This window comes from Triticum urartu, chromosome 4A, assembly GCF_056163025.1.
Source record: "Triticum urartu cultivar PI428250 chromosome 4A, HENAU_Tu73, whole genome shotgun sequence".
Classification (NCBI taxonomy): domain Eukaryota; kingdom Viridiplantae; phylum Streptophyta; class Magnoliopsida; order Poales; family Poaceae; genus Triticum; species Triticum urartu.
This window is the reverse complement of record NC_141876.1, coordinates 7,598,820-7,625,428: the sequence shown is the minus strand read 5'-3', so window position 1 is coordinate 7,625,428 and position 26,609 is coordinate 7,598,820. Positions and strand designations below refer to the sequence as shown.

Here is a 26,609-nt window from a genome sequence, read left to right as displayed (position 1 = left end):
TATATTTGTAATTGTTTTTTGCACTATTTGGGCTTGGAGCAAACATAAGGACTTGCCTATTCAAACACGCACGCTCTCAGAAAAAGGAGACACTCTCGTTGCGAGATGAACTGCACTCATTGTCTCTCTTTCCGTTCCCCATCTCATTATCCCTTGTAAACGAATAATTGCCCCTCTTCATTTAATTGCCCATGCGTCGCAACATGAACCGTAACATAATTTGCATGTTTGAAAAGTCGCCCGGGATTGAGATATCTTGGCTAAAGCAAATGCATAAATAAATTCGGGTGTTGTTGCTCCATGTAGTCCCCTTGTGCTGCCTTGCTGAAGAATGAAGAATTAACTGTGATATAATTTGCATGTTTGAAAAACTTGACTGAGATTCAGTCATCTAGTCTATAGCAAATACGTAACTCGACGCCTCACTATGATATGGATAAACCTTACGGCCCTCTTAAACACAAACAATGATAATTCTTGTGGGATCTTCTCTCACATAGAGTGTGAGAATTGCAAGAGCAGGACAAATAATCGTACAGAAAATCAGAGCTAGTCATGATCCACCCACCCAGTTGCTCTGTTGGCTTCATGTATTTGCTCACCTCTCAACAAAGCGACCTCTATAACATTGTACTGCCCCAAGTAGTGTTCCTCTATGTCGTCTCAGTGTTTCATTCGAGTTTTTTTTCCGCTATTATTCACCAATGAACATAGAAAGGGGTCACCAAAGGTATCTTCAGATATAACTTATCCAGGGCCATCAGTTATGGTATAAGCATCCAAAGGTACATTTGGATAGAACTTATATACAACAAATAGAGTCAACCAAAAGGTGTCTTCAGATATAAAGCCATGTAAAAAATTGTCACCCTGGAAAAATATTGCATGCTTGAGAGATCTGTATGCACGTTTCCATCTCTGTTTACAATTTGCGACCATGTGAGCATGGTCTATGTTACAGTAAAAGAAAGCGAAGAAAAACTGTACCGGAACAGATGACCTTTATACAGGAAGGAAAACTAACCATGAATAGATTAGCTTTAAGTCACATGATGGGGAAAAGGTAGATTTACCATTTGGAAAAAATAGTTCTTATTAGCACTAAGACTCACATCAGGCATAAAAGATAAGGAATGCCAACAGAAGCACCACAATTTGAGTCGAAACCTGACATGGGTAATAGACGATTACTTTTGCTTGAAAAAAATATACCAAAGCTTCCATTGGTCACTGAAACTTCTCCGGGCAGAATATATGGTCCAGCAGAAAGCTACACTATCGGCAGTTATTCAAGCTCATCCATGTTATCTGTTTTGCATCTTCTCTGAAATTAAGGACATTGCTGGCATAATTGGTCCATCAATCACCCGCTGCTAAGTGAAAAATAATTGAACAACTGAAGTGGGGCCACACACTCTATATTAGATAGCATATCGAACAATACCAAATGTACCAAAACTCAATGAGAAAGAAACAGAGGTATACATGAACATTTAAAAGTTTAAACAGCATGCACTTTACAAGAAAAATTGGACTGGTCTCTCTTGTCATTATCTTTCAAGTAGATTCCTTATCTTTCAACAGATTAACAGATTCAGATTCTACTACATATATCTGACAATGCATTTTCTTATGAGTCCTGCTACTACAGACTTGAGCTCCTTATTCCGAGGTAGTGAAGAAAAATTGGACCGGTCTCTCATGTCTGATATTATAGTAGATTGATTAACACTCTTGCCTAACATGCTGAATTCTACACATGAAAAAGCATCACCTCGAGGGTCAATTCTAGACATGAAAAAGCATCACCTAGAGGGTCTGAAAATTAACGCAATGTATGGATTTGGATGATGATTGACGCTCTGTGCATACATGGCTGAATCAAATGTTGGACCTGGCCGGTGTCTACTCTGCTCGCGGCGCTTGTTAACAGGGTCAAGTGGAAGTATACCTCTGGTGTAGACGCCGTAGGCAACATTGGAGTGCTGGACGGATGTTTGTGTACCTCCGGCGAACTCGGAGCTTCTTCCTCCTGTGACGCTCTTGACTGTCGTATCTGAAACTGATGAGAATTTTGTTTGCAACCGATTAGGTGATGATATGGAAACTGCTGTACCCACTCAACAATTGGAAAAGGAGGCCATGGATCTTCAGAACGAAGAGCAAAACAAGATGGTTGAGGACCAGTGTCAGGAAGATGCAGCAGAAACTGCACCAGTTTCCTCTGACGAGCAAGACGGTAGCACTGAAGAAATAGAAGAAGAGGCCATGGATCCTCATAACGTGTTAACATGGTTCTAGGGGAAGCATACCTCTGGTGTAGAGTGTAGACACCGCAGGAGGCATTGGCGAACTCTGAGCTCCTTCCTGCTGCGAACTCGGCGGAAACATTGGATGTTTCGTCGACAATTAACGTGATGGAGATTCCAGCGTAGTACTCTTCCTTCTTATAGCAAAAAAGAACAATCCGGGTCAAACACTCGATTGAGTTTTGTTGGACAAGGACACGGTCTGCATCATCTAATCGTAATCGGATCCCCTTATGTACATGTCTGCATCTGGTCTACTGCTAAGGTTCCATCACCGTGCTTCTTCCTGATCCTGCCCCCTCTTGCGCAGCTCTTGCTTTCCTGGATCTTCCTCAGCCACTGTACAAGAGATGATTGTGGAATGGATGTTGAACACCGAGTACCCGCGCTCGGCCCAGCTCTCGACAGACACCGAGGGAGCTGGCAATGCGCGCTCCTAGTCGCCGCTGGCATACATGAGCTGGTGGAGACGTCGGTCAGCGTGCGGGATGGAGCCGGCGGGGACGGCAGCCACGGCGCCGCCGCTGGCTTCCGAGTCTCCGCGGAGGAGGGGGGCGAGGCGGGCCTCGATGCGCTCCACACCGGCGGCGGCCACATCCTCGTCCCGCAGGTAGACGAGGCAGGCGAGGCGGCCGCGATGCGACCACGCCCTGGCATCGACGACGCTGCAGCTCATGTAGGCCAGCACGGCGAACACCTCGGAGATGAGCCCCGTGCGGTCGGCGCCCGTCAGCTCAAGCACGGTGGCCGTGGCCGCCGCCGGCAACGCCGTTTGTTCGCACGGAGAGGCGAGGTCGAGGAGGAGGCCGGGGTTGCGGAAGACGGCGCGTGGCGTGGCTGGGGCCTCGGGGTAGCGCGCGTAGAGGTGCGACGGTCGCTGTTTATGGTCGCCGGCGACAGCGTGTGGCGAGTGGCCGCCGGAGCGGTGCAAGGAGGCGCGAGGCGCGGGCACAGGAGCTCGGGCGCGAGCGCGCCTCTCCGCGCCGTCCATCCTCCCGGCGAGCGCACTCCATCCTCCCGAGCGAGGCACGGCGGCCGCCGGCGCACGACGGAATGGGCGTAGCCGCCGGCGCAGAGTGGATAAAAGGAAGGAAAGGACTGCGGACTGAATTGAAATACCTATAGGTTTTTTTTGTAAAAGTGAAACGTTTTCTCTGGGTGCCACTAAAACAGGGACTGCGGGTTGATTTCCTGTAAATCGAAGGTTTTTTTTGCAAAACAACCACGACGGACGACCAGACGCAACAGCTAGTTTATTAGTATATAGGTAAAGATACTGGCAACATGTCCTAGAGGTGCTGAGAAGTGCAACCACTTCCGGGCACAAACTCTCGACTCTCCCATGTGTTAGTCCGTGATGAGAACACCATTAAAGACAACACTTCATCTTCGGGCTGATCCTCGACAACTAGCTCATGTATTTGTTCAACCTCACCTTGTTCTTCTTTTCCCTCTTCTTCATATGGTTGGTCTTCTTCAAACAAGCCGCATAACAGTTCTTGTGCTTTGACGCCGGATCGGACCGCCTCCCTTACAGGTCGCAGCTGTGTCATGGTCCGCGGGAACAGGAACACCTCATGGTGGTGTGACACGACTGGGTCAAAGGCGAGGAAGATACTCCAGAAATACAAAGTGGGCAGGGTAGGCAAGCGGGCGCACCGCACTATCGCCGGGTTGCACACGTAGTAGAGGCGGGGGCTGTCCTGACGGAGGAGCAGGAGGCCGTTGCACTGGTCCAGCACGGAGGCCTAGTCATGCAGGGCCGGTCCACATATATACGGGGCCCGGGGCAGGAAGACAACAAGGGGCCCTTGTTTTTTTTCTTGACACACATGAACTGAAAAACATTTTGTATGTCAAAACCAAAGTAAATATTCAGTAGATGGATCCATTATCTTTGAATTCTAAAACTAACTCTACAATTTATTTATCGACCAAGAGAACTTCAAAAATTTACTATATATTGCCAGTTGCAGTGATTCCTGAAAGAACTACTCGTCCTGTAAAAAATTGTCGATCGATTTTTTGGGAATTCTACTTGTTCATATATACATGTTTTTTTTTCTCATATTTTCTTCGGCTCTTCACCCTACCTCCTGGGGCCCAGGGCGGGCGCCCCGCTGCCTCGGCCTATGGGCTGGCCCTGTAGTCATGCTTGAAGGGAGGACACTGAAACAGACCCATCATCGACGGGCGTACGTGGCGGCTTTCCCGCGCGGGCGAAGAAAGAGGGCCCCGACCCAGCTGGTAGTAGAACCCAGTGTGTTTTTGTCTCAGGCCGAGGAAATCTAGAGAACAAAATAGGGCCCAAGGTGCAGCCGTGCAAGTGTAAAGCCCATTAAACTGGTGGATATACAAGCAATACTCACGGAGAAGTCAAATCAGTTTCCACTGGATCCACAAGTCCCTCGTTAGTCCTCCTTATTCGGTGACTCCTCTCCTCCCAACTTTGCCTAAATTCACAGTCAATGAACAACGCTGCCGTTTCGGTGACTTTCAGATTCCAAGGGCGCGGCAAGCAATTAACGGATGATCATCGATCCTTCCAATCACAGAGATCTGCATTCTCCTAGTAATTCTCTTCCTTATAGTTTAATGATTCAGTTTCAAATAGCTTTGCTCTCCATCTCTGGCTCTAACTCCTTCAGATCTGCTGACTTGCATAGGTCTTCTTAAATTCTTCGGCTCTTCATCGGTTCTGAGAAAGCATTAAGGAGATTAGGAGAATGGGAGACGTTAATTTAATTCATGGTGTGGGTTTCTCATTTGTGCTGACTATTGTGGCATTCGTACAAATTCACATTATGCCATATGATATCCAGGTGCTTTTCTGATCTGTATTGAACATCTTTTACGCACCATATATGATGACATGTCTTGTCAAAAGAATTTCTCTAGTAGTAGTGATGAAAATATGAGAAAAAAAACATGTATATATGAACAAGTAGAATTCCCAAAAAATCGATCGACAATTTTTTACCGGACGAGTAGTTCTTTCAGGAATCACTGCAACTGGCAATATATAGTAAATTTTTGAAGTTCTCTTGGTCGATAAATAAATTGTAGAGTTAGTTTTAGAATTCAAAGATAATGGATCCATCTACTGAATATTTACTTTGGTTTTGACATACAAAATGTTTTTCAGTTCATGTGTGTCAAGAAAAAAAAACAAGGGCCCCTTGTTGTCTTCCTGCCCCGGGCCCCGTATATATGTGGACCGGCCCTGACTCAGCCACGGCAAAAAACAATCACCGAACACCAAACGCTACTGGAAGTTCAACTACTTATTACAAGGTCCATCGACCTGAAAAGAGATAGTTTGAAGTTCGACTACTACAAATTCAGATCTTGCTCCCAAAAGTCACCTCCAGGCAATCCGCAGGAGTTCCCCCCCCCCCCCCCCCCCCCCCGTCGCTTGTCCAGGAGACGGATGGTACTGACGCAGCAAGGTCGCCTGAGTGTCGTTGCAGATAACCTTCCATTGATGCAAGTGGGAGCTTAGTTTTGCTAGCACACATCTGACATTTCTCCAGGTACGGCCCTGAAAGCAAAAAATCATTCCTTAATTTCCAAATGCTCCATAAGGATGCAACTACCATCAAGTTAAGTACAGGTTTTTCCTTATGTTTCTGCCACAAGGCATGAACATCACTAAAGTTAGAAATATATGGGTGGTCAGAGCACTCAGCAACAAAATCCCAAACTTGTTTTGCCACCACACAATCGAACAAAAGATGATGAACAGATTCATTTTCACAGCAAAAAAGACAGGAAATATCCTCAACTGGTCTTCTTTTGGCTAGGTTATCGCGAGTAAGCACCTTGTTATGAGCACACAACCATAAGAACACATGATTTTTTTGTGGGCACAGAACTTTCCACAGCTTATCTCCAACAATGGAGACCGCCCCCAAAGTTAATCTGCTTATAAAATGATTTGACAGAGTATATCCCATTTGTCTCCAGAGACCAAACGGGAGTATCCGTAACCTCAATAAGCTGGGCGTTTTTAACCAGACTAACCAATTGGTTCCAGCCATCATAAACCACTTCATCTACGCATCTCCTAAAGGTCAGCTTAAGGTTCTCACCATCCCAAACTTCTGCTACAGAGCACTCAGTCTGGTTACAAATGCAATATAACTCCCAAAACTGAGTTTTAAGGGAACAATCCCCAATCCAAGTGTCATGCCAAAAGCTAATTCTCTCCCCATTGCCCAATTTCCACTTATAAAAGGTTTTTGCAGCAGATAAAGCCCAGGTAGCACTCTTCCAGAAGGTAGAGCCCACCCCATTTCTAGCCCACAGAATATTAGGATGATTAATGTCATATTTGTAAGCAATAATTTTCTTCCAATCACTGTCATTATTGTCAAAGAATCTTTTCCCCAAGAGGCCAGCAAGGCCATATTAAACTCTCTGAGGTTAGGAATACCTAAACCACCAAATTCTTTCTTCCTAGAGATCATGCCCCAATTAGCCAAGTGATACTTATGCTGGTTATCCATGTCCCCCTAGAAAAAGTGTGCCATTTGAGAGTTAATGGCATTAATAGCCCATTTAGGGAATTTAATCATTGCCATAAGATAAGCTGGAATGCTAATAATGCAAGCACATAGCAAAATGATTTTGCCTTTATAGGTAAGATACCTCCCCAACCAACCAGAAATGTTTTTAATAATCCTATCAATGATAGGTTGTAAGTCTTCTTTCTTGAGATTGTCATAGTGCAAAGGCACCCCCAAATATTTAATGGGGAAATCCCCAATTTTGCAACAGAAGATCTGGGCAAATTCTTTTGCAATTGTATCATCAACATTGATAGTAAGCAAGTCACTTTTATGGAAATTGATTTTCATCCCCGACAGGTTCTCAAAACAAGACAATAGCCATTTAAAATTCCTGGCTTTATCAATAGAATTTTCTAGTAACGTCAGCATATTGCAAGTTGACGACCCCCCCCCCCCCCTAGAAATAACCCGAGGCAGAAGCCCTGAAATCAAACCTTGAGAGGTGGCTTTATGTAACATCTTAGAAAAGACATCCGCAACCAAATTAAATAGCAGTGGGGATTGAGGATCACCTTGTTTGAGCCCTTTTCTAGCCATAAAGTGAGGGCCTATAGTATCATTAATACGAACACAATAGGTACTCTATAAGAGAATAGTTTTAATCCAAGAAATCCACTTGTCCCCAAAACCTCTCGAGTGAAGCATATCAAATAGGAAATCCCAGCTAACTCTATCATAAGCTTTCTCATAATCCAGTTTCAGAACTAGACCCTGAGAATTAGATCTCTTAACCTCATGGATAACTTCATGAGCCATCACCACACTTTCTAGAATATATCTCCCCTTAATGAAAGTTGTTTGGTTTAAAGAGATAAGTCTATGACTAGTAGGGGAAACCCTATTAGTCATGGCCTTAGAAAATATTTTAACACCACAATTACTAAGGCTGATAGGCCTAAAATTTTTCATCTCCTTGGCATTAGGTTCTTTAGGGATAAGAACAATTAGAGAAAAGTTTAAATGATAAAGATCAAGTTTACCCTCTTCAAAATCTCTAACAAGGGCCATAAAATCCACTTTAATTACATCCCAAAAGGTTTGATAAAACAAAAAGGACAACCCATCAGGACCCGGAGCCCCATGTGCATAGGAACCAAAAATGGCTTCTTTAATCTCCTCTTCAGTGAAGTTTCTCTGTAGCATGTCATTTGCCTCTTGGGTAACCATGTCTTCTTCCTTCCAGAAGGAAGGCCCTAATTTAATATTATGCTTCTCCTCGTGCCTAAACAACTCCTTATAAAAGGAGGTAGCCACTTCCAACATCTCATTAGTAGTGTGGACAGGGCCATTGTCACCAATCAATTCAGAAAGATAATTTTTCCTATGTCTATGATTAGCCAGAGCGTGGAAATATCCATTATTTTTGTCCCCATCTTTAATCTTACGATCTCTGGACCGTTGCCACAAGGCAATCTCCTCTTTATGCCAGATATGGTTCAATTCATCTTTAATCTCAATCATACAGGCTTTGTCGATTGCATCAAGTTGGTTGTGTTCAGAGAACACATCTAGGATATCGAACTCCAACAACAACTCTCTCTTCTTCTTCTTCTTCTTCTTCTTCATGGCAGCCTCTATATTAATGCTCCAACCTTTAATTTTTTTCCTGAATAGTTTAGATTTATTCATCCAAATATCTAAAGCACTGCATGAATGTACGTACGTGCGTACCAACTTCGAATGATAATTTGGAAAGAATTCATTCCGTGATTTGCAAACTTTGAGCTGTCAGTTCGTAAACGGTGAATTGTCCTTTTATGTACGCAACGAACTTTTTGGAAAAATACACTAAGACCAACTTTTAATGCAAAATAACCATTTTTTGTAATACACTATGATCTCACTTTTGAAATACATGATGAAAAAAAATTTATATATGCAAACAACCATTTTTTAAACACGAGATGAACATTTTCTTTGACATGCATAGTTATTTAATAATATACTATGAACGTTTTTTAAATACACGGTGGACATTATATAATTACATGAGGACATATTTTATTAGACGATGAATAAATACAAGGTGACAATTTATAAAATAAGTGATGTAACTGTTTTATCAGGATGGAATTTTTTAACGCAATGAACATTTTTTTACCATAAAATATGATTTTTTTAAACATTATGAACATTTAAAAATATACAGTAGCATAATTCTTAATACTTGATGGACAAATTTTCAAATATTAATTGATTTTTCAAACTCGATGATTTTTTAAAACATGATGCATTTTTTAATAATACATGATGCATAGTTTTTAAATACACCCCGAACATTCTATGAAATACACAATGATTTTTTTAACAAAGAAATAAGAACTGTGTAGAGTTTTTTGCGAGAAAACTTTTGATCTATTCATCTTGTCATGTCAGTACAAAGAGCACATAAATAAGAAAGATTACATCCATGTTCATAGACCACCTTAGCGAGGACTACATGTACTGGAGCGAGCCGATGGCGCGCCGCTGTAATCATCCCTTTCTCACCTGAGCTGGGCCAAACTTGTTGTAGTAGACAACAGGGAATCATCGTGCTAAGGCCTCATAGGACCAACGTATCATAACAACAACCATCGCCGATGAAGAGAATTATACATCGAAATGATCCAATCTTTAGACACACGAATGAAGATGAACAAAAACTGAAACCAAATGGATCAACCAAAGAGCAGCACCGACCGAATCCCGTGAAATCCGGTGGAGACACACATTCACACCCCCTTTGATACGCTAGACGCATCACCAGAATGAGTTAGACAGACAGAACCTTATTCTATCTTTAGGGAGCCGCCATCGCCTTGTCTTCCCGAGTAGGACACACACACACACACACACACACACACACACGCACGCACGCACACGCACACGCACACGCACACGCACGCACGCCCGCACGCACGCACGCACGCCCGCACGCACGCCCACGCACGCCCGCACGCCCGCCCGCACGCACGCACACCCACACACACACACCCACGCACGCACGCACGCACGCACGCATGCACGCACCCACACCCACCCACACCCACGCACGCACGCACGCACACACACACACACACAAACTGTTCACACTTTTGGTTTTCCCGATTTTCTTTCATTTTTTGTTTTTTCTTTTCTTTTCTTTTTCCCTTCTCTTTTTCTTTTATTTTTTATCTACATTTTCCTTTTCTCTTTTGTTTTTCTTTTTTCTTAATGTTTTCAATTCTTTTTTCTCTTACATTTTAAGATGTTTTTTAATAAGAATTTTTTAAAAAAATTTCTCCAAATTCAAAAACTGCTAATCAAATTCAATTTTTCATAAAAAAATGCCAACTTTGTTCATCAAAATAAAAATTCGTTCATAAACTTCCAAAACGTTAATGAATTTCAGAAAAGTTCATCTAGTCAAAAATTGATCATCTAATTGACAAAAGCTTTGATCAATTCAAAATTTAAAATCATGAACAATTTTTTTTAAAATTCCAAAACATAGTTTTTGAAATCATGCACAAAATTTGAAATCTTGAATACTTCTCAAATTCGTGAACATTTTTACATGTAATTAATAGTTTTGAAATCATGAAGATTGTTTCAATTACACAAATATTGTTTCAAATTCAGGAACAATTTTTCTATTCATCATGATTTTCGAAAGCATGATCATTTTATGAAGTCACGAATGATTTTTAATTCCAGGAATATTTTAAATTCACAAACAATTTTGAAATTCAAGAATATTTTTTGAACTCACAAACATTTTTCTAATTAAAAACAAATTAAATTCATGAATTTTAAATACAATTATATTTAAAAGCCTGACAGTTTTTAATGAAGAGAAATGAAAGGAAAGGAAATAGGGGTGAATTTCGCCCCACATGGGCCGGCCCAAAGTCGCGCCTGGGCGAACGAGACATTACCTCGCTGTCCACCACATGGGTCTGGGAGTAGGAGGTATGTCTTGCCCGTACCGATTCCTCGTCGACCGCTCACAGCCACTCTCGTGGCGTCGTATGTTCGCTTTGCCCTTGTTTTCTTACTAGCACATATGCATGTGCATTGCAACAGGACAAGTAATTGACATATTCACCAGAATGTATATCAATGTGACACGACAATATCTGGACGGTGCCACCTGACGGCAGCAGGGATACGCACACCAAGGTTGAAATGTGCTCCTTCCTTTGTTGTGGTTGTCTCAAGAAAGTCTTAAAAAATGGATTATTAATGCAAGATGATGGACTCCGGAAGGATTAATTCATTAATTATAGGTCCCCCTCATATCAACAATCCCAGAAATCTAGTCTTACTTACAAACCCGCCTTATTTATGTTGACACAACCGCCCATGCAAATTCAACAATTTTATTTATTTAGAGCCAATTAGCCATGCTAGCTCAAATCCATTTAATTCCTTCGTTTCCAGTATTCCTTAGTTCCTGAAGTGGCTTCCTGATTTCCACACAATTTACAAATGTATATAAATTGATGTATTCTCGTGCAAAGAGTCAAGGTGGGACTTTTTAATTAAATAATGAACCTATTTTTTAGCACAAGCACATGCTAGGTCAGCTGGTTGGGACCTTTGGGGTCATGAGTTCCAATCCCACAAAGCACAAATATTTTTCGCTACTCCTTAGTCTGCACAAAAAAGGATGCAATGCTAGCCCTTCTAAGATATTTCATTAACATATGTAGCCAATTTAAATTGTGCTACTCCTTAGTCTGTAGAAAAAAGGTGCATTGCAGACCCTTATAACATAATTTATTTAACATATGTAGCCAATTTAAATGTGGTAGAATTTTTTTTAATATTCCAAAGCAATTAATTAGGTTAATTAAGGTTATGTCCTAAAAACAATTTTATATTAGCTAGCACCAACGACTAATAGCGCACTTGGAAACTAAGCATTATAAATATAATCCGAGTTGCGGTTGCAAAGTCATAGCATGATCATTTTTAACACATTCTCGGTAAATAATAAAGACCAGGTTCGTAAACGGGCTGAAAGTAGAGGGAACTGGGCCTACTGCAGCTGAATGCGGGATATCAACCAACACCCACGTGCGGGCGACAGTGGCTACAGAAGTTGGGCCGAAGCCAACAGATAAAGAGAAAGGAGAGGGACTTAATACTGGACCGTGGGTTATTTGAAAAAACACCATGGGGATTTTTATAAAACGTACGATGGAGGACGGGCAGAAACACTCCGTACTTTATTAGTAGGTATACTTTTTTCTTTTTTGCACCGGTTTTCTATGGTTTGTTTTCATTTTTCGGATTTTCTATATTTCACCTTTATATTTTTGTTTTCTTCGCTTCTGTTTTGTTTATTTTTCGGTTTTATCAGTTCTCTATTTATGTTAACACATGTCTACTTTTTGTCTGTACATAATGTATATGTTTATCCCATATGTTAATTCATTTTATATACATGTTGGATTTTTTCAAATACATGATGTATATTTAAAAAATACATGTTTTGGCACTTTTTTGAATACACATTAACCTTTTTAAATATCACGTACAATTTTTGAAAACATTTGAATATTTATTTCAAATGTCACATTCATTTTTTAAATGGATAGAAGTATATATTTTAAACCTATGCAACATTTGTTAAAATTGTATAAACATTATTTTAAATGTCACAAACATGTAGAAATATTTATTTAGAATTTCAAGTTACTTTCTAAATTTTACGAGGTCTTTTTTTACCTTACGTAAACATTTTTGTACACTGCTTACACATATTAGTAGAAATTCTTAATATATTTTTGAAATGCGGGAACATCTCGTTAAAATGCCCCGTACAATTATCAATGGTATGACTTTCGTGTAGCGTTACACAAACTTTTTTGTTATGTTATACACATTGAGAAAAATTGCGTACATTTGTTTCTGATACGTGGGAATACATTTTCATTGTAACAAACATTTTTTAGAAGTTATCAACATTTTCTAAAAGTGCACTAACATTTTTTGTACTATGTGAAGATTTTTTCAAATTCATGATTTTGAATTTTTTAAGTAAATTTAAGTTTTTGAAATATAAGCATTTAGAGAGGAAAACAAAAAGAAATTTGCTAGGAAAAAATCAAGTGATGTCAGCGCGATGACCCATGTCCCTACTGGTCCGGCCCACCATCCTCCCTGTAGCATGCTCGTAGCACGAGGGAGCCGTATGTCTCATTATAAGTGAGGAGAGAACATCATATGGAAACCAAGTTTCAACGAAAACTTCGTGGAAACAACATATGAATGTTTCAAAAAATTCTGGAAAAAGATGGGATATTAAGAGGGTAATGATCTACTAGCATGCTAAGATCGAAGTTCAAACACATTATCAATTACAAGCTATGAAAATATATTTTTTGGCAATGAATAGTGACGTTTAGTGTTTGACACTATTCAAAGCTGATCTTGTTATTTTCGCATCTCATAAATGGTAATTGATGTGTTTGAACTTGAAAATTTCACATACTAATAGAACACCACACTCTTAATATTACATATTTTTTGAAACTTCTAAACATCGACTCCACGTGGTTTCCACTGGTTTCCACCGAAACTTGGTTTTCATGTGATATTCTCTCATAAGCGAGACATAGACGCGCCCCTATATGCAGGTCACGCAGTTTCCTAGCTGTTTTTCATGTTATTTGTATCGGCTTACTGATTTTAGTTAGTTTTTAATACATTTTTGAAAAACTTCAATGATAATTTATGTTTAAAGTGTTTATTTTTCAGAAATTTTTGAATATTTTTTAAAATCATGAAATAATCTAAAAAAACACATTAAAAATATGAACATTTCTTAAATTGGTTAACATTAATAATTTTTTGGAACACCTTTTGAAAAAGAGGAAAAAGAAGTTCAAAAAATGAAACCAACAAATAAAAATAAAAATGTAAAGAAAACAACCAAAACAACAATCTTAAAACTAGGAAGTCCACCATACCGGATTCCTTTAGATCTAATTGGGCCGGTCCACTCACATGTTGCTCTGTGCAAAAGGTTAACTCCTTGACCCAAAGCAACAAATAGAAATTGTCCTTCTTTTGTTTACCTGAAAGCACTAGGTCAAAAAATATGTGAAATCGAAAGCCACACCAATGTACTCCATTAAAGAAAATCACGTTTTGATTTTAGGTCGTCGAGATAATAATAATAATAATTTTTTGTATTAGTTCTCTGTCCCGACTCATTAAGGGCATGGTTCATAGTCAGCACGTATAATAGTCGCCTGTTGGAGGTTGGATGTTGCCATGTCATCTACTCCCTCCATTTCATAATGTAGTGCTTCCTCTATACCCGTGCTTCAATTTTGACCGTAAATTTAACTACCAAGACCGATTGCGGCGGGAGCAAAAATTATATCAGTGAATTCGTATTCGAAAGAAGTTTTTAATTATGTAACTTTTCTCCCGCCGCAATCGGTCTCGTACGTTAAATTTATGGTCAAAGTTCGACCTCGGGAAGCGCGGGCGCACTATATTTTGGAATGGAGGGAGTATGATCAACTTTATAGTCAGCACATATAATAGTAAGTTATAAATATATATAGTACTAGGGCCCATCTATACTTTCACAAAGTTTTTAGGAGCACGTACTGCACCTGGCTGTTAATCTACATCCCGATTCTCTTCTCTTTCCTCTTCTCTCCCCTCTAACTCTGTAGCTAGAATATATTATTTAATATTTTATAACCCGCTTACATGACCTTATTGTACTTATCTTGAGATGTCACTTTGTATTACTCGCTCTAATGCAAGAAGTTGGACGACACAAATTCTTTTGTGACTCAGAAATCCATAAAGCCCAACGCTTACATAAATATCATTTATGGTGTCCATCAAAATTGTACAATTAAGTCGTTCTCTCTAACCAATTTCCGAGTACGAAGTAAAAGCTCAATCTCTGGTGTCATCATGTCAAAAAAAAACAACCCTCCATTGAGATAATTATAGAAAACAAAAACTCTATGTCATAGCACTTCCTATATACTTCCTCTATCTCGGTTCATCGATGCCCTCATATTTTGGGTTCAAATTTGACCATTAATTTCACTAATAAAGTATAAAATATAAGTCACACAAATTGTAGTACGAGAAACCTCTCTCCAATACAAATACGTTCTATACTTGTGATAGGATATCTCATATTTTATTATTCTTATAGATGGTTAAAGTTTAATAGAAAGTACAAGGGGACCAATAAATCTAGACAGAGGAAACATGAACCTTTAAGGTTGATTGACTGTGAGTCTTGGGGCACTTCCCACATGAAAAGTATTACGTATGTGCCATCCATCTGAGTTCTTTAATCTTGCTTCAAGCTGAGAAATTCTTAGGAGCTGCAAATGGGTCCTATACAATATAGTCACATGGCGTGTCCTACAAACTTTTAAGGATGGTTGATTGCGAGTCTTGCAAGAGACTTCCCAAGGAACGTATTACCAACCGCTAGATCCTCACTCAATATATGCCATATTTTTCTTTCACTCCAACTTGTGCATTTCCTGTAGTTATGAATGGGTCCCATACCACATAGTCCACCGGTGCAATGATAGTGATTGAGTTCTGGAGGTGAAAAGTGAAACAACATCCACCGTGTGCCATCACAACCCCTAATCACATCTCCTCTCCTCAGTCCTCATGAAATCTCTCCTATTTTAGTCTCCTTGCTCTGAGGGGTTCTGTCTTCCTCCAGCGTAAACCTTTCTTGACGCATCTCTCCCCCAACGCACCTCCTTGCCTGCCTTCACACCGACCTTGCTCGCTATCCCCTCCTGGCCGGCTCTGGTAGACCAAATCCTGCCTACACATTCTCACTATGCACCACTTGACCCTAGTCGCCAACTGAAATAGTAGCAACAACCACTATCCTTGCTTGCCGCCATGGGTCTGACACCTATTCGCTGGTATCAACGGTCCCATGTCCTGAACAAGATAACAAATCAAAATAGTTATTTTGCACCCCACCTTGCGGCTAAATTTCGTGTTTTGACCCTTTTCTGAAACCTATTTGAGATTTGACCCTATTTTGAAAAAATTCAAGATCTGACCCTTTTGCTACCGCCAGGGACCATGACAGTAGGGTATAACAGCCTACCGCAAAGGTCCCTGGCGGTAGGGTTGCATGCCCTACCGCCAAAAACCTTCAAAGTATTGAACACAGTGCGTGCTCGTGCCTACCGTCAAGCACCTTGGCGGTAGGGTTGTGCAGGCTACTGCCAGCTCGGTTGGCGGTAGCGATGTTTCTTACCGCCAAAGTCCCTAGCGGTAGGTTGTTAGACCCTACCGCCATGGACTCCGGCGGTAGCAAAAGGGTCAGATCTCAAAAAAAATTCAAACTAGGGTCAAATCTCAAATAGGTTTTAGAAAAGGGTCAAAACATGAAAATTTGCCCCACCTTGCGCAAGCCTCACAAGCCCTTGATTGGACAAGATGAGTAGTATCGACAGTTATCAGCCACCGTACGTGGTGGCCAAATTGCACCTCTCGCTCGCCGGATGATCTAACCAGGTGTATCTCGTCTAACTAGATTATTTTTACGGCTGATGCAAGGAGACTATTCCCTATTTTTCCACATGTTCTTTCACTACTCATTAATTGTATGTCATGCTATATGTAGCGGCTAAGGAGCCAGCACACTACATGAATGAACCAATAATGTCTATTTGATTTTCGATGTGAAAAATTTATAGTGGTGAGATTCCCCTGAAAAACTTCATATGAGTGACATCATGGCAAAATGACAGTTGAGAAATCGCAATCGTTTAAACAAATGTTTGTCGCACTCGCCCGTGCGACAAAGTGCGCTAGTCACACTAGTTATACAAATGTATGTATACTGTCTAGATCAGACCCTTATTACTTTATTCCCCATTCAGTTGCCTGGAAACTTAGCTAAAATATAGCAATAGAATAGACAACAAAACTCATAAAAAAACTATTAACTTACTAAGACAATACACTAATTAGGTGAATAAATTGCAATTGTTTGCACCAAAATGTGTCTTTCCTCAACACATACTACCAAAATCAAGGCATGTGGTTCCTAGACATCAATCGGTTGTCATCGCTGGCATAAATATGATACTGTCTAAGTTTTAAGAGTGTCCACCAAAGGTATAAATGAGGCAAATAAAAAAACAATTCAAATTAGAAAAGAGAAAAGGACTCTAATATATTATGTCCCAAGAAAATGTGCACCCCTTATCATCAAGCATTGAAAACCAACTCGGTAGTATATGTTCCCATCGGTAATAATTATCCTTTGGATCGAAACCATCATCATGTGTAGTTCATCTTGAATCCATTTGATATTAGTTTCTTATTAGCTATGTTAGGAGAGAAGACAAAGAGTGGTCTGCCAGATCATATGAGAGGGAAGGAATAAGATTTTTTTATTACTGATATGTTCTTACTTAGTTTTGTTGAGAGCGAGAGTGAAGAATGTAAGGGAGAAAGAATGGTGCTAAGTATAGTGTATGGCCCTACAGATGTTTGTATTATCATGTCATCTTCAATACATGGCTTTGTGCATCGATTGATGCAAAGGCTGGGGATTTTAACCTCCCTTTTGGAGGAAAAAATATCATGTAAAATACTATAGCAAATTATTTTTCGTTTATGCATACGAATTAAAAAGTAGGATTCTTTCCAATAGATTAGAGTAGATGAAGGCTTTCATTATAAACTCATATGAATTATAAGGAAAAATTGGTACGGTTTGCAATCCTATGTATCAAACATGTCATGTAGCAAAAATTCCTAAGGACTATAATCCTCGAAGATGCTTTGAATCAAAGTGGCCCTCAAATTACATAGTCGACGCTCACAGTAGTATGGTACCATCTTTTTGTGACAGAAAGACTGTAATGGAGGTACCTACAACAATTGGTGCAACAAACCGAAATTGTAAGTACCATATCTTGAACCTAAGTGGGAGGGAAGGCATCAACCTCTTTCCATCACTAGACTATGCCTTACACTCTGCAGTATGGTACTATCTTGAACCCAATAAGCTCAAAACCTCAAAGGAAGTGGGCAACTGTATCTGCAAAAGTACCCAAACTTGGGGGTAACACTAGTGGATGGCGCCAGCCTAGCTGTTGCAATCATTCTCAATAGTATCTCACAAGGCACATATCAAGTTGTTCTTGTAGGAAATATTTCGAAACTGGCCCGTGTTGTGGCTACAACATTGTGCAAGAAAAAAATATTATGGTCAGGTCTAAATATTTGAATCTCCTTCATTTTAATCACATGGGCGCATTTTGTTTTCTTGTATCAACAAGCAACTCCTCTATGCAGGCCATAACGACAAACAAGCAACATTATGATTTCCATAAACCCAAAATACCAGAATATGCAGCTTACAACCTTTTTTTAATAAAAAAAAACTGCCACTGCAAAGGTAAGAAAATATGCTTGCATGCATGCAGGGACATTATGAATAATCAGTAATGGAATGGCTGATTGAATTTTACAGATATGGGTAATTGGAGAAAGTTTAGATGCCTCTGAGCGCTAGACAACAAAAGGGCACAGTTTATCCCATACGCGCAATTCCCACCCAGAATGATACGGAGGGACTGCTACACCTACTCGATGACTGCAACAATGGGTGTTCCTAAAAACCGACAAACCTTCATTCATGCAAGGTAATAATTAAGGCCCCACTGAAATGCGTTTGTGCAACAACTACTAGCTATATGTTCTTATTACATTAACCGACTTTAAAACAGTTTAGAATTGGCTGCAAAGGAGGAGGATGAGTGCATGGTGTGTCGCTGGTATTGTTCATGCATTGGAGGGATGAAATATCATGAGTGTGGAGACATGGTGCTCGACATGGACAAAGTTTGGTCTTCTGCAATTTCGCACGAGTTCCACTCCGGTGTTGAAGCTTGATGCCATGGTTGCAAGTCATCAGCAGAAGAAGAGTTAAATGGATAGATGTGTGTTAAATCCGCAAGCCCTTCTTAGAAGAAGACACATTGGCTAGCATAAGTGTGGCATGAAATTTTAGAAGTTTGATCTACCAAGGTTACTTGGTGGGATATTAATACCTTCTCATCTCCTATTATATTAAGTTAAATAGCAGTATACCCGCACATTTGCGTGTCTAGGCCAATGCAAGTTTATTTGATACTAGGAAAAGAACCCGTATGTTGCAACGTGTGGAAAAACTACCACGTGTCCCTAACCCAATAATCATGACTGAAGACCTCAATAGATCCACGTCCTTTATTTCAACATGGCATTTTATCTGTGTGCTTATCATCCTTCTCACCGTCGCTCATGGTGGCTTCAATGCTCACACAACCACAATGCGTGTGAATGTGTTCAATCCAAAGGTGTCTCTCTCGGCATAATATGAGAAAATTTTCCTTGCGAGATTTTGATGAGGCTCCAGTATGGTTTTGCGGAAGTGCTCATTTGCAATCCAGATCAACATCGGTACGAAAGAAAGACAGATCGTGCGATATTGATTAAGATTCCACCCTAAGTAGCACTTCAAAAATGTTTAACGGGTAAAATAACATCATATTCAGATTCTACACATGTTTTTAATCAAATTTCATATATAACATGTTAAAATTGAAGTTAGGGTTTAAAAGATATGTATATATTTTTTTATTTTATTTTGTTTTAGATGGGCTTTTTGTTGATTTACCAAAATATAGAGGGGTTCTCTTTAATTCTTATCACAGTGTACTATGGGTTAATTACCAGATATGGCATGGGGTCTTCGGTAAAACTTAAAAAAACGATTCGTTCCTCTAACTTAAAGGTGAACGGCGGGTTAATTAATTACCATAAAAGGCAGATAGTTTTCTGTAAACGCGAAAAATGTTTGGTTTTATCGGACTTGAGTTGGAGTGCAGGTTAATTAACCTGAAACGCAGGGTTTTCTGTTGTAAAATGGACGATGGACGGGTAGAAGCAATATTCCCTTTATTAGTACTTTATTAGTAGGTATAGATTATTTCCTCTTTAAAATATTTGGTCCACGGTGACCTAGCTAGATATAGCCAAAATATAGGTCATGCTTCTACATGATTGTACTTAGTTCTAAATATTTTCATCGAGTGTATTTCCTCCTAGCTAAATAGTGACGCACAAGATCGATCTGACTGAACCATGGCTTGGGTGTAAAACCATTAGTATTGGTCTAGGTGTCAGTATTAGTTATAGATTTCCTTCATTGTACTCCAAGCCTATAGTACTATATATTTGCCTCTTGGGTTATGCAATACATTCAGTAGGCCACTTCAAGAAAAAGCCATTGCGTGAGCGCCTCCTAACCCCGAGCTGCCGTTGCCGACCAATCCTTAAGCATCCATCTCCTACCTCCCCATCATCCGTCCATTTTGTCGTTGTTAGAGACTAGTGGCCGGGCTATGCCCTGACACTAGTATGTGAAGGTGGTGGTGGGAAGGTTGTCAATCTGGTAGCCTTCTACATTGAGATGTGATCCACGTGCGGTAACTTGAGATATAATATATGGCTGGACAGTGGCGGCATTGGTGTTCTTAGCCGGGGCAACAATCTCTGGTGGTAAGACGTCAGTGACCGTGATCCTGTCTGCAGGTACGCATGCGACATCGGCAATCTTGTGTGTCCAAGGGGGCAGTACTTCGATCGGGCGTGTGGGTGGCGTAGTGGTCCTGCATTACTAGGTGATTGTCATGACTGGTTGTATGGCCTTGGATCTTCAAACCATTCATCAATGTGAAGTAAGTTAGCCAATCGATTTTTCCACTACAAGAGATGACAACGAAATAATAGGACAATGCAGGACTGCCGTCGACCGAAGCGTTCTGAAGTAGGATTTTGGTAGTGCCGGTGACTTTCCTCCCTCGCGCAAGGGGATGGTGTGGGATCGTGAAAGAATTCTGAATTAGAATTTTGGCGGCGTAGGAGACTTTCCTCCCTCGTCAATCTTCTTCATCAACCTTCGTCGTTCTGAGCGTTTGGTGGCGACCTACTTTTGACACAACCCGATTGCTTGCTTGTGTGAACATGATATTCACTTGCGTGCCATCTCATGTGTACACATGTAGATATTAGGGTCGCAGAAAGTGGTGGCGACATCAAAGAATGCGTTGGATTTGGTGTTGTTGCTTTAGTACCCGGTCTCGAGCTCCGGCGTCAATACCCTAGGTCTGATCGCAGTTGGTTATACCTAGCAATGGTGGTATTTTTCCTTTGTTACCTTGTTTACGGAATTTCTTGCGTTTGCTCAGACTTGAACTTTAGGGTAAAAACTCATGATCTAGCCTTTGCTGGTTGGATTCGGCGATTGCGACACTTGAGCATCGTTTTCTTCCTGGATGTGTTTGTACCAGAGAACCTTTCTCGTTTTCCTTGTTATGTCAAGAGATGCTTAGTGTGGATGGTTGTTGATGTTGCTCATCAATCTCCATTTTCCTAGTTGCAGTGTATTTTTCACTTCTTTCTCCGCCTAGGTATAGATTAGGACTTGTATGAATTTGCTCTTTTCTGGCGTAATTTTTTGTATGTGCACTGGTGTGGCCATGTGCATCTTAGTCATGTAAAGGCCTATTGTATACTCATTGTGTTTATATCCACCGATGCCTCATTTTGACTCAATAATATCCAGCCTTTGTCGAAAAAATGCAATGCATCTAATCTGTTCCTCTAGCAAAATCAAATAATGATTTCTTTATGGTTACATGGTTGCCGGAAGAAAATATGCGGGCTAATGCTTTGCATGGCATATATTGCCAATTCATGTGCACATGTATTTCAATAAAAATCTTTGGCCATTAATTGGGTCAATTAGATACAGTTATATGTTTAAGAGAAGGTTTCAATGGCATAAATTTTGTGGCATATTATTTGTATTTTGTTGGCCAAATTAATAGTTGAAATCTTCATTGAAATGCCTGTGAGCCTTATAAACCTATAGCTATGAATATCTCAAAGGTAATATAAGATAACACAAACTAATATGCATCTAGTCACTCAAATATGTATCTGGAAAATTCCCTACATTTGAGTTTATTGGGACTGCCAGCGAAACCAAAGGAAAGCAAGACACACTCGATTTAATTCTCCGTGACTGCGTGTGGTTCTCGAAACACAATGAACAACTGGGCTTCTCAGAGCAAGCATATTATAGTAAAGCCGAGTGTTGGCTATATATCATTGTCATGTCAAGTTGTCAACTATAGTCAATCTAATAGCACACTCATATAATAATTACATATAGAGATATATTGTCACATTAATATCTAGCACACCTCACTCAAAGGTTTTTTATAGCCCATGGTGTAGCTGAGTATAAATTTACCAAAAAAGGCTTTCGCCCCGCTTTATATTATAAAGAAATTGCCCAAGCCAAACATCCAACAAGGTTCACACACACACACACACACACAGGTCTAGCACAGACAAGCAGTCAAAGGGTTAATGCTGAGGGCACAGCTCAACAAGCCCTGAAGAAACAAAAGAAGCACGCACGCGCGGGGTGCGGCAGAGCATCTAGTCAGGCTCGGGGGGGGGGGGGGGGGGGGGAGGGGGCGGAGGGAGCGGAGGCACAACGCGGAAGGCCATCGATCGAAGGTCGGCGAGGAGGTTGCTGATGACGTCCCGGTCCTGGGGGCGACTAAGCGGCCGCCAGAGCTGCAAGTATCCACACATTTTAAAGAAAATGATGGCGTTAGTACCACGTCGAAGAGGCACCTTCTGTATGACAAGCTTATTGCGTACGGTCCAAAGCGTCCAGGCAAGGACCCCAACACAAAGCCATCTAATATGGCTGTGGCGAGGGGGGGGGGGGAGGCATGAATCTTCGCAAGCAGGTCAGGGAAGTTGGTGTTGCACCACTGGCACCCAACCGTCTCGCGGAAACAGGACCAAAGGAACTGTGCAGTGAAGCACGAGAAGAAGATGTGGTTGGCATCCTCCACCGTGCCGCACATGGGGCACATCCCATCCCCAGGGCCATTACGCTTAAGGACCTCTACGCCGGATGGGAGGCGGCCTCGGATCCATTGCCACAGGAAGATCCTGATCTTCAGGGGCAGGCGGATGTCCCAGATCAAACTAAAGGGCTCGGGGGCCGTCGAGGGGGCGATGGCCGCGTAGAGGGATTTGGTGGAGAAGCAGCCGGAAGGTTCCAGGCGCCAAGAGATGGCGTCCGGGGTGTCGGCGACGTCCATAGGGAGGAGGGCGATGTCCTGAAGGAGGACATCCCAAGCGGCCACTTCAGGAGGGCCAAAGGGGCGTCGGAAAGCGAGGCGTCCTAAGTCAATAAGGGCCGTCTCGACAGAGACACGAGGGTCAACAGCAATGGCGAAGAGCTCCGGAAAACGCGCGGCAAGGGGGGTGTCGCCAATCCAGCGATCAAACCAGAACAGGGTCGAGGACCCAGTAGCAACCGATATGGATGTGCCAATGCGAAGCACGGGCAACAGCTGGACGACGGCCTGCCAAAACTGGGAGCTGCCTGAGCGCTGACAGAATGCGAGAGGCTGTCCTTGAAGGTACTTGTTCTGGATGATGGTGAGCCAAAGTCCTCCATCGCCATTGGCAATACGCCAGAGCCAACGGGTCAGGAGGGCAATGTTCATGCGTCGGGAGGACAAGATCCCAAGACCGCCCTGGTCCTTGGGTTTGCAGATATCTGGCCAGCTGACTATGTGGTACTTCTGCTTATCCCCCTCCCCAGCCCAGAAGAATCTGGATTGGTATTTGGTGATCTCCCGATGAAGGGTTTCATGGAGACTATAAAAGCTCATAAGGAACCATAGAAGGCTGGCCAGCGAAGAGTTGATAAGGATCATGCGAGCAGCCTTCGACAACCAGCGCCCTTTCCAGGGCTCAACGCGATGTTGCATACGGGTCACCGTGGGGCGAAGATCGGCCACAGTGATGCGCGAATCACTAATGGGGATCCCCAGGTAAGTCGTGGGGAAAGAACCCAACCGACAATTTAGTCGGTCAGCAATAGCCTATACTTCCTTCAAGGGGTATCCGAGAACCATCACTTACAGTCCACTTTTTTTTTCTCTCTCCTTCAACTGAACATAAACCTGAAGTGGTAACATCTTTTTATACTTGCTCCCATCTTCTCTCACACCCTACATGCAGCAAGCGCAGCTCACTCCGTGCTCACGTATGTGTTCTTGCAAGCCCTGTGCAATTATGGGCCACGGCCTTAAAATTCTGGACTGAACTAAGTGGCCCTCCGGATAGTAATCCCGCACGGAGGGAGCAGATCTTATCGGAGGAAGCATGTTTTCCTTTAAGAATGCTATATGCGTACGCAGTAAAAACTAATTGCGGCATAGACCTACTATGTGGCTCCTAGCTAGTTCAATCTGGGTGGTTGTATCACGCTTAATTAGAACCCATTGTTTAGACAACATTTTCATTGATGGGATGAGATAGCAAGATGACAACATATAACAATAGTAATCAAAAGGACTGCGTCTCATCTCTATCAATACCTTCGTACTGCTATACATCTAGTAAAATTATGAATAACAGCAATAATTAAGAGAGGTGGTGTCTCGTCTCTATCGATCTACGTACTCCTATCTACCTAGCTACGTCCTGAGCATCCCCCTCCCGCTACCCCTCTGGTTGGAATCAAGAAAGACCACGACTCGCCTCTATCGACCTACATACTCCTACCTAGCTAATTAACTAGGTCCTGAGCTACCCACGGTTGGAATCTAAACCACCTGCTTATGGCATGTCAGATGCAAAACCCTAAAACGGACACTGTATTTGTCCGCCTCGGCAAACAATGATACTGAAGCCGGCCATTCAATCATTGCCCGCATACGTGCGAAAATAAGTTTAAACAAGACGGATGAATTTCATGCAGACATTATAATTTTCATTTAAACCGGACCAAATTCATTATATTGTGATATATTTTAATTAAAGAAAAGGAGGATGATATTTCCTTAAATAGATTCTATAAATGATCGCTTGTCGTTGCTACCTAGCTAGCTATGTCCAGAGTTACCCATGGTTAGAATCTAAATCACTTGTTTAGGGTATGTCCAATTCATACTCCTAAAACGGACATTGTATTTGTCAGCGTCCGCGTCCGCGTCCGCGGACAGTAATACAGAAGCCGGCCATCTAACCATGCCCGCATACATCTCAAAGCAAATTTAAACAAAATGAATGAATTTCATGCAAACAAGATAGTTTTCATTTCAATTAAACAAAGGCAGATGATTTTTTTAATATAATCTAAATGATTGTCTGCCGTGGAGGAGTCCGTATCCCACGTCATGTCTTCTCCATGTCCGGCAAGCTCACCGGCTGTGAGCCCGGGAGAGGTGCAACAGCGAGAGGGGAAGAATAGGACTGGACTTCCTGGACCCAGGCCGTAGTGGCGTCCCATGTGCTACTCTTCTTCGCCTGAGTCCACCGTGTCGACGACGCTAGGCGTAGACGGGTTGGCCTCGCGGTCATAGCGGCGGGGTGTGAACCACAGTGGCGGCACGACCAACACGGAGCTGGCACCGTCCGCGGTTGCCTACGCCTCCTCTTCGTTAACCTACGTGTCAATCTTTGTGAATAGAGCGTCCCTCTCCATCGATAGAATGCGCAACCACCATCGGTTGCGGCGGATCTCGCATGCGCTACGCTTGGACTGGTACATGTCCCGCTACTCATCTAGGAAGCCCGGATCCTTCGCGACCATGACCGTGATGACATCATTGTTCTCCCACTCGCCGGCAATTTTCCCCTCCATGAGCAGGTGCTTGTCGAGGAGCCAGAGGTTGTAGCTTTAGTCCTCCAGCGTTTGCCGGAACGCCGACACCGGGGGCGCCTGCTGCTCATCCGTCATTACGGCGTCGAAGTGCGCCCGCGCCTGCTGCTCATCCGTCATTACGACGTCGAAGTGCGCCCGCGCCTGCTCCAAGGTGATGCCGGCATGGACCGGCGAGGGTGTGACACGGTCTCGTCGTTGTATGCCTCGTCCATCGTCTCGTCAGCGTCGTTGCCCTCCTGCGACCTCGCCGGTAAGAGCATCTCCAGAAGGCGCGCTAGATAACCAGTGCGCTGGAAAAACCGACTATTTGGCGTGCTCCAGCGGGCGCGGGAAAAAAATCGGCACGCGCGGAAAAAAGCAGCATCGCGCGCGGGAGTTTTGGCGCATGGAGTCCAGCGCACTAGTTAAAAGCCACGCCCGGGCACCCGCCAACCGCCACCATTTCCCTCCCCCGCGCCTTCTTCCTCGCTTTTTCCAGTGCCTTACCGCCGCCGTGCCTTCTCCCCCACCTCTCCCAGCGCCCCCCGCCGCCGCCCCTTCTCCCCCGTGTCTTTTAGCGCCCTGCCATGCCGCCGTGCCCCGAGAGCAGCGCGGGCGTGGCGCCTCGGGAGGCCACGGGCGCAGATGAGCAGGCACATGAACTCGCGGCTCCCCCGTGACTAATCACCAAGGAGGATCGCCGCATCCAGCGGAGGCAGGAGCGCCGCCTCCTCATCGCCGAGGCGGATGAGCACGCCATGGCGGTGTGGCGTGAGCACTTCCCGCAGGATGTCGTCGACGAGAACGAGTTCTGGGCACGGAGTAGGGCGGAGCGAGTCGCGCATTGGACGAACAAGCGTGTGCGGAAGGCACTGGCGGAAGCCCAGTGCGACCTGGGACCTGCGTCGACCTAGGACGAGGAAGATCCTCGGTGGACCGACGCGTTTACGTTGTCGGACTACACCTTGAGGAGGATGGCGAGTGGTTTAT

The 26,609-nt window shown here is 42.7% G+C and overlaps 1 protein-coding gene across 5 annotated transcripts; it reads right to left on the bottom strand.

Moving 5' to 3' along the window:
* Window positions 1–1,056: 1,056 nt before the first annotated feature.
* On the bottom strand, window positions 1,057–3,407 carry LOC147974335 (ACT domain-containing protein ACR8-like). 5 transcript variants are annotated; one of them, XM_087517406.1, is made up of 3 exons: window positions 2,313–3,407; window positions 1,952–2,062; window positions 1,057–1,396 (listed from the first exon to the last, which is right to left on the bottom strand). In XM_087517406.1, the coding sequence occupies exon 1, from the start codon at window positions 3,298–3,300 to the stop codon at window positions 2,746–2,748; it is 555 nt and encodes a 184-aa protein (XP_087373532.1). In that variant the 5' UTR covers window positions 3,301–3,407; the 3' UTR covers window positions 1,057–1,396; window positions 1,952–2,062; window positions 2,313–2,745. The 5 variants fall into 5 exon arrangements, with proteins under 5 accessions (XP_087373532.1, XP_087373534.1, XP_087373531.1 ...); XM_087517408.1 differs by having other exon boundaries at window positions 1,057–1,373; XM_087517405.1 differs by having other exon boundaries at window positions 1,057–1,370.
* Between the last annotated feature and the right edge of the window lie 23,202 nt (window positions 3,408–26,609).

Coding starts and splice junctions, on each gene's coding strand:
- LOC147974335 (XM_087517404.1), bottom strand. CDS start 3,300: ATGGACGGCGCGGAGAGGCGCGCTCGCGCCCGAGCTCCTGTGCCCGCG.